At 41.9% G+C, this 8,942-nt stretch overlaps 1 protein-coding gene across 1 annotated transcript in view; it reads left to right on the plus strand.

The window, feature by feature from the left end:
- The window catches only part of PSMD1 (proteasome 26S subunit, non-ATPase 1), a 98,113-nt gene that overhangs the window by 80,663 nt on the left and 8,508 nt on the right, over nt 1–8,942 (plus strand). The window contains exons 20-22 of the mRNA XM_004701672.3: nt 4,132–4,301; nt 5,893–5,985; nt 7,399–7,485. Of these exons, the coding sequence (XP_004701729.1) occupies nt 4,132–4,301; nt 5,893–5,985; nt 7,399–7,485 (350 nt within the window). The remainder of the gene's footprint in view (nt 1–4,131; nt 4,302–5,892; nt 5,986–7,398; nt 7,486–8,942) is intronic.

Raw genomic sequence — 8,942 nt, forward strand, 5'->3', positions numbered from 1 at the left:
GCCAGCATCAGGTCCTCATTTGTTTCCCCTCCCTCCCCGCCCCCTCCTAGAGTTGTATGTTTCATCATTGCTACACTGAACCCTGACTGGCTCGTCTCCTCCCCGCGGCCCTTCTACACGGTACATGGGGATGACCAGCTGAGGCTCCTTTAAAAACAGTGAAATAATCGTCTGTGCGACTATATGACATAGTGAGGACTATGTTTGGGCAATTCTTGAGAGAATTTGGAACCTACAGTTACTAGAGAGAATTGGCTCGTGCCATTCGGTGTTCAGTACATGGTACTAGCTGCGTCGTCTAGAGAAATGTCTTTCCCTTCTCTGTGCTGGGTGCTCCAGTCTTCCTTGTGGTGTTTGGAGAAGTAAAACCTCTTGTAAAGTGCCTGTCACTTCGTGAGACTCAGGGAGTGTTGGCTGAATTTTTCTTGGTATGTATGAGTTTTATACAAGCTGACATTGAAAAATGTTTTATAGGAAAAATTGTATTTTAGGCCAAATCACTCCTGAAATGAACCACATGAAAACAGTTGCTTGAAAGCATAGCGCTCTGTAGTCAGGCTCCGGCGAGCACAGCCTCCCCTGCCCTAGGTTCCGCCCCAGATGTACTGCCCTTGCAAGGCAGAATTGTGGACTTTGAGGGAATTCAACGTCGGCTTGGTTACGATTGGTTACATTTCCCTAGGGTGGAGTACGTCATTGATTATGACATACTGCATGCACGCTGTCACATGAACTAGAACCCTGTGCTACTCTCACTGCCATCTAGCCCTGTGGGTTTCTGAGACTACGTGTGGGACGTAGAGAGCCTCATCTCTCTCCCAACACATGAAAGTTACTTTTTAAATAATATCCCATGTGTAGTCTCCTTTTTATCCTGGAGAGTTGCCTTTATATGCTAATTATATACTATTTTCTAAAGTATTTTTGCTTTTGTCTTAATTGCTTTTTCTGACTTAGGACTTTGGTTTTCTTTTCGAAATCCACCCCTCTTCCAAGGATATGAATTTTTTTTTAATTCTTTTATTGGGAGCTCGTAACATCTTATATCGCAATCCATACGTTCATCTAGCGTGTCAAGCACATTTGCACATATGCCGCCATCATCATTTTCAGAGCATTCTCTTCCCACTTGAGCCCCTGATATCAGCTCCCCATTTCTTCCCTCCCTCTTTTCTAAAATGTTTAGGTGAATACTCTTATTCAATGTGGTTTTTTGTTTTGTTTTAGTCTTTCAGGAAATGGAAGCTTTTCACCTTAAAATGTTAAGGTTAAGATACAAGTTACCTTTCTCTAATTTAAAGGCATTTCCATACACCATAGATATTTTGGAGTGTAGGTGGTTGCATTTCTATTGACCACACACACGAGTATAAACAGCATAGACATTGCCATCCCACGCGTTCCCTCCTCATTCGTCATTGCCTTCCACGAGCGTAATAGGACATCTCCATCGCTACAGATTGCAGTGTGGATGTGCTGTTCCAGCGCCAGCACCCTCACAGTTGTAGCTGTGTAGCCTTAGTTCCACGTTTAAGTGATTGCGTGATCAGCACCGCATTAAGACTGAAGGGTTAATGTGGTTTGATCAGTAGCTCGGTTGTTACGTGGGATTCAGGAGCAGCGTCTTACTGCTGCAGAATCTGTTTCCCTTTGTCTGTGTTCTTCCTATTCTTTCCACCGCCTCTCTGAAGTGTCGCTCCGGTCGACTGACAGCACTTCACTTGTTCTCTCACCACTGCAGTACAAGTGTGCTGACTTTTACTGTGTTAGAGTTCCTTGTTGAAAACTGGGGGAGGAGAAGCCATTGCTCCGTCTTCCTCTCTCCGTTCCCTTCGGGCCCTCGCTCCTCTCAACTCTTTTCTAAGGGTGTCTGATTTGTCATAGCGGGGTCACACTCTGGTGCATTTTTTCCATTTCTCTTTTTATTTATAACGGCTTTTGGTTTAGGTATTTTTAGTGTTACTTGGTATAGAAAATTTGTACTTACTGTTCACTATTACGTATGAGCACAAAATTATTCTGTTATCCTTTCTTCCCTGAGCTGATATCCTTTCCTCCTCCAAATTGATGCTGCATGTGTGTGAGAAATGTTGGCAGGCTGGTCTGTGTCTTGGTAAAGTGAGCAGTGGTGGACAGAGTATGGAGAGGGCAGCTTCAAAGGAATCAGTGGAGGGAAGTTTATGCGAACTCACTCCGATTTGGCCTGTTGAAGGGAGAAAAGCCAAAAAGTAAGACGCTTATGAGTACAGTCTATAAAACTATAAACACTATCAATAGAATAAACCTTCCTTTGATTATTAAATCTCAGAATACTAGAACACAAGGCTAGTCCCTACACTGAATAAAGATAGATTGTTGAAATAAATAAAATCCAAATTCACAACTGAGGTCAGATAGCAAGATCTCTCGGCAGCTCACCCCTTCTACCCTACCTAGCCACCGCTGGTGTTTGGCCACATATTGAACTTTAGTGCCCATTGGCACCTGTTTTATATCTGCCATAATTTTTTCATGTTTTCTTTTGATTATCTAACTATCTACCTCTCTGGCTTCTTGGGATCTTTTCCAGTTAAGCATTCTCAACATATATGAAGAATTCAGTAAATGTAGGCAAGAGTATAAGTCAACAATAAATCTGTATGCTTATTGGAAAAACAAAATTAAAGTGTAGCTGAGTCCCACCCACCACCCAAATTATAATTTTAAATGAAAGATCTGTAGTACAATACTAAAACCTAGATTATTTGGTTGAACGGTCGAACCCTGATTCTTAGAACAATTAAAATCATTTTTAGTTTATACACTTCATCCTCACTTCCGGGCTCAAGTGGCTGGGGGCAAGTATGAGGTATTGAAGCGAAGAAGAGTGAGTTGCAGACCACAGGGATTCAGCATCAGAATTTCAGTTAGCATCCTCACCCAGACAGACAAGCCCATGTATCGTTATCTCTTACAAACTACAAGACCGGCATCTCAGAATTCTCAAGTCCAGCACTAACCCTGTTACCTTATAGACCAGAGGTGGCAACACCACAGCCCATGGGCCAAATCCAAAGCAACGATGTGTTTTGTTTTGCCTTCCAAGCAAAACTTTAAAGGTCAGAACCTAGTTCTAAAACAAAGTGGCCTAATATCCTAGTGGTATTGGGGAAAACTTACCCTGAATCCCTTAGTGCTACGGCTCTAGTAACAGCTCCCTGGTGTCTGTAGGGCAGGCATTTTAGTTTACTCCAGCCCGCACTGCTCTGGGCCTGGTTTTCAAACACTCTACCACTCTTTGCTGTACTCCCTCCGGAATAGGCTAGGAGGGCTGGCAAGAAGCAAGTTAATAGGCCAGGTGTCAAACCATAGTTCCACCTTTATCAACAGCTAATTCAATAGAATCAGCCCTGATATCATTCATAATTTCAATAGTTTTTTCCTGCTTAGTGCCTAAAACAAACAAATAGTCTTTACCATTAAACATTTTTATGAATATATCATTGGTACAGGCTTCATTTAGGTATATGGTTAAAGCAAAAAGAGTGAAAAGCCAACAGTTGGCATTTTTATCTTTTTGTTACTGTTTGTGAATATGATGTGTACTAAAATGTTGCTTTGTACTAATTTATTGGGGAACCTAATGGCATAGTCGTTACGATTTGGGCTGTGATCCAAAAGGCCAGCAGTTCAAAACCACAAGGTGCTCTGAGAGAGAAAGATGAGACTTTCTACTCCTGTAAACAGTTACAGTCTCGGAAACCCAATCCTATAGGGTCACCATGAGTCATAATTTATTCCATGGCAATGACTGACTAGCTTATTAAAAGCCTAACTATATTGTTAATATTAGTTAATAAAGCATTATACCTTCCTTATATATATATATGAAAATCAGGTTGTTGGGTTTTTTTCGATATGTGATTATATAGAAAGAAGCCCTAGATTTGCATGAGTTTGGTTCGAGTGCAGCACTCCGATGTTGGGAGACCCCAGACAGGTCACTCGCTGACGAGCTCTGAGGACTCCATATTAGACTGTGTGATCTGGGTTCTTAAGCATTGTCACCAAATATTTCCTCAGTGTGATACTCAGAAACCAGTGTTCTTGCTCTGTTGGACTGACGTGCCTGGCTTTTCTCTTTTCCTGCAGGTGGCCATAATGTCACCATCTCCTTACAGTCCAGGACTGGGCACACCCATATGCCTTCTGTGGTTGGCGTCCTTGTCTTCACCCAGTTCTGGTTCTGGTTTCCTCTTTCACACTTCCTGTCGTTGGCGTACACCCCTACCTGTGTCATTGGCCTTAACAAGGACTTAAAGGTATGTTTCTGAAACATTAATTCTGTAGACCATCCTGTTCAAGGGGGAACACAAGGATTTCCATTTAATTTTAAAGGTGAATAGTGCTTAGAGTTTTCTTGTGCTTTAACTAGATCTGCATAACTGTTTATCAGTATTTTTGTTTCAAATGGAATTATCTTGTTGAATGGAGTATGCTACCTGTGTACTATTGTGTACCCTTACCTTTTCTGAGCCTCGAATTCTTTATCCAGCTGGGGAAAAGTGATGTGAGAAGAGGCAAATGCGTAGGTATGACGGGATTTGTGAACTACTCTGATGAGTCCTGAATCCTCTTTACTCCTGAAAGCCATGGAGTTGTGAAAGGGCCTCAAGCAGATCAATGAGCTAACAAGGGGTGTTTTAGAAAGATCTTGGTGATGCAGAGGAGACTTGTTCCAGTGCCATCATGGTAACACAGGCGGGAACAGTGCAAACCTTAGCTGAACCTTAATAAGAAGTGAAGGGGGTTGGGTTTGCGGGTTCTGTGGTGCTAGAATGATTGATAAAAAGTTAATAATACTAAGAGAGGAGCCTCTGGGTGGATGAGTGTCTCTTCGGTAAAGACCAGAAACAAGACCAACAGTGAGGAACCAAGAAATAGAAAAGAATGGAAGTAGTCACTGAGTCAAAGTCTTAACTGCTGTGATGCCTTTTTAAGAGGAGTGGGGTTTGTTTGTAGTTCCATCTTCCTCGCCCTGTGCCTGGTGATTCCCCTTCTTGTTCTCTTTTAAATAATTTTCAGAAGAAAATCTTTAGGGCACAAGTTGTCTGATGGGACTATTTCTTTTGCAATATAACTACAGCCAGCTATCCTTTGGTTAAGTGTTTCAGTATTCAAACTAATGTCATTATTAATTGTTTTTGAGTTGATTCTAACTCACAGCAACCCCACATAGGGCTTTTCAAAGTGATAGCCTTATTGGTAAATGGTGAGTCATCATATGTCTTGAAATAAGAATGTTCTGATTTCCCTCCCAATCACTAACCGTTGACATTGGAATGAAATGTCTGCATAATCTTGTGGGCTTTTCTCCTGGTACCCAGGATGGTCGGCCTCTATTTCATTCCTTACCATGGAAAAGATAAGCTCTTCCAATCACCACTGTACATCCATGCGACTTAGATAGATAAAAACAAGTTCAAGTTAGAGAACTGTAGCCCTGAGCAACAAGTAACAGAAAGATGCCTTTCTAAGGGGTGCCTATTGGACCCCAGGGAGGCGCTATGTAGACTCTGGTAAGGGTTGCTAGGATGGCATAGAGAAAGCCCATCAGAGTCAGGTCTGCATTTACAAACTGGGTCTGTGAAGGTGAAGGCGACATAAAGAAGTCCTTCCAGAAAGGCAGTTCTGCAGCACAGTGGGAGAAAGCAGACGCCTTTCAGAGAAAGGGATACGTGATTGAAAAGCACTGACACTGAACATTAATTCTGCCTCGAAACGTCTAATCTCTCCTTTTCCATCTGTATGCTTGTTAAGAGCCTAGAATAAAAATAAAATGGCCTAGAATACTCAAATCCCAGGTTTGGTTTGGTTTTCAATGAATGAACGAAAAAATCTTTTCTTTTTCAGATGCCCAAAGTTCAATATAAATCAAACTGTAAACCATCCACATTTGCATATCCTGCTCCTCTGGAAGTACCAAAAGAGAAGGAAAAGGAGAAGGTGAGGTATTTAAAAACTCCAAACTCACTGCCCTCGTGGCCCCCTTAGAGGGCAGGGAACCAACTGCCTGTGCGAGTTTCCGGCCGACACTCTGTGCAGGAGTAGAAACCCGTCTTTATGTTTGTGCGTTAAATTAGTCATCATCCACATGATGCTCCATTATCAAATCTAACATTACAGAGGAATAATTTTCTTTTCTGCTGATCCAGAACCCATGCTCCAAGAATCACAACTTAGGAATCCTTCCAAATATTTTCTCTGCACATATCAATAGTCTCTAACAAATAGAATTATTGTCTGCATACTGCTCTGCATTTTGTTATTTTCACTCTTACAGAATTTTGGAAATTTTCAATGTGTGTGGGTCTTGTTTTTCTTGCACCCCTTTATACTGTTGTTTATTTAACCAGTTGTTTATCCGATGGCCACTGAGGTTATTTCTAAATTTCCACTGGTCTAAATGTGATGAGAATGAAAGTGTGTGTGCATGCACGCGCCCTATATAGAGAGAGAAAGAGTGAGGATGGAATCCTACATGTGGAATTGCTTGCTCATAAGTACTGTATATTTATTTTTATGGATATTAGCCAGTTGATACTCCCACTAACAATATATGAGGACACTAGTGTGTGTTCAGTCAAAGCACGAAGAACGGAAGAGCTGAACCTGCCCTGCCATCAAGTTGTACTCAGACCAATTCTCTTGTTGTGACACCTGAGAGCTGGGAAAACGGCTCTTTCCCTCGGGACAATATTATACATTAGCCAGTTGTTACTTGCTGTATATTTTCTGAGTGAGTATCTCAGGATAATGGTGTAATAGACCCAATTTGGAAATGATGACTCCCCTTTGGCCAGAGTGTCATGTTTGTCAGCGCCTGTGTTTCCTGACCCACTCCTCAGTTTTTAATATAAAATAAAGTCTGGCTTTACACCAGTATTGTCTAGACTTTCAGAATCACATTTGAGCTCCATGAGGCCCGTCATAGAAGACTAATTCCAGGCCAACCCCTCAGGCGATATGTCACCATTGTAGGGCAGCTAAGCCAGGGGAGGACACCACAGCTCAGGTAAATTTTACATTTTCCTTGTATCTATACAAAGGAATTATTTATTTCCTTCTATCTATCTCAGAAATGTAGTAGCAAATCCACATGCAGGCTGACGACAGTTAGAGAGCGGCAGAGTTGTTTTAGACAGCAGCCTTTAGGGATCGAGAGTCACCTGAGGTCAGTGGTGGTAAGTATAGGAATGAATGTCCTGTTTACTTTTCCCAATTATTCCCTGACTCTTGTTCTTTATGACACTTACACTGTGAAGGAAAGGTGAAATGTTGGAGAACTGAGTCCTCCTGGGGCGTTTATGTTTTATACAGACACTGAATTAAAACGGGTTGCCCTGTTCCTTCCTTTAGGTTTCCACTGCTGTGTTGTCTATCACTGCCAAGGCGAAGAAGAAGGAGAAAGAAAAAGAGAAGAAGGAAGAGGAAAAAATGGAAGTGGTAGGTGTGATTTGGTGCCCTATGAGCTCATGTGTTGTCCACATGCTCCTTAGTTGAGCATCAGGATGCCTGACTCTTAGATTCTTTTAAAGCAGTGGTTCTCAACCTTCCTCATGCTGTGACCCTTTCATACAGTTCCTCATGCTGTGGTGACCCCCAACCATAACATTATTTTCATTTCTACTTCACACTGTCATTTTGCTATTGTTATGAATCATCATGTAAATATCTGATATTCAGGATATATTTTTCATTGTTACAAATCGAACATTGGTAAAGCATAGTGATTAATCACAAAAACAATATGTAATTATGTATTGTGGGATATTTATTTCTAATTACAAATAAATGAAATCTTGTCTTGAAGCATGGTGTAGCATGGGTGAACAGTCTTCACGCTGGATGGATAGGGTACTCGTATGTGGGTGTATCTGCGTGTGGGCGGACCGGCCTGGAGACGGTAGAGGAGCAGGGTCTCAGTTCAACGACCATCGGAGATAGGTGTTTTCCAGTGGTCTTAGGCGACCCTGTGAAACAGTCGTTCAACCCCCAAAGGGGTTGCAACCCACAGGTTGGGAACCACCATTTTAAATCATGATTCCAAGCATATATGACCATATTGTGCTAATTAGAACTTTATCATTTATGGCCATGTATGAGAAGACGCAGAACTTAAAAATTCACTGCCATTGTATCAATTGTGACTCATAATGACCCTATAGGACAGAGTAGAACTGCCCTCGTGGCTTCCCAGGGCTTTCCAAGAGCACAGTCTTTACAGGAGCCCAAAGCTTCATCTTTCTCCAGAAGAGTGGTTGGTAGTTTTGAACTGCTGAACTTGTGGTGGCAGCCTGACACTAAACCCACTATACCACCAGGGCTCCTTGTGGGAAAAATAGAATACAAATCCAGAATGAGTTCTAGGAGGAATGATGACTGAAACAGGTTTGAAGGACAAAACAGGGTTTTTCACAAGATGAATAGGTAATGATGAGGGAAATCCCTTTCAGACAAGAGCTCGTGTCAGCTAGCTATTTCTTCGTGCTTTGGCTATGGGTTTTCTTGCTTGCTTAAATGGACCCTCGTTTTCAGAGCTCTCATGGTAGAAAACTTTATTCTTTAAAACTAAGGTGAAAAAATAGACTTTGAGGCCAGGGTTTGACGCCCCATCAGACTCAACCGGAAAACACTCCTAAAGCCAACAAACAGTCCTTGAACTAACTACAAACTTTTCTTTCTTATTCTTGTGTTTTGTTTTTTGTCATTGGCTTGTTGTTGTTATTTTGTTATATTTTGTTGCTTGGTTTTGCTGTCTCTTGTTTTTGTGCATGTTACTATCTCCGCAGGTCTGTCTAAATAAGACAGGCTGGATGAACAATCTGGAGGAGAAAACAACGGAACCGACAGTTCTGGGGGGACATGGGAGAGGGGGAGGTGGGGCCAAAGGTAGTGGTGTT

Source organism: Echinops telfairi, unplaced genomic scaffold, assembly GCF_000313985.2.
Source record: "Echinops telfairi isolate 266 unplaced genomic scaffold, ASM31398v2 ScPeMD7_3;HRSCAF=10, whole genome shotgun sequence".
NCBI lineage: Eukaryota > Metazoa > Chordata > Mammalia > Afrosoricida > Tenrecidae > Echinops > Echinops telfairi.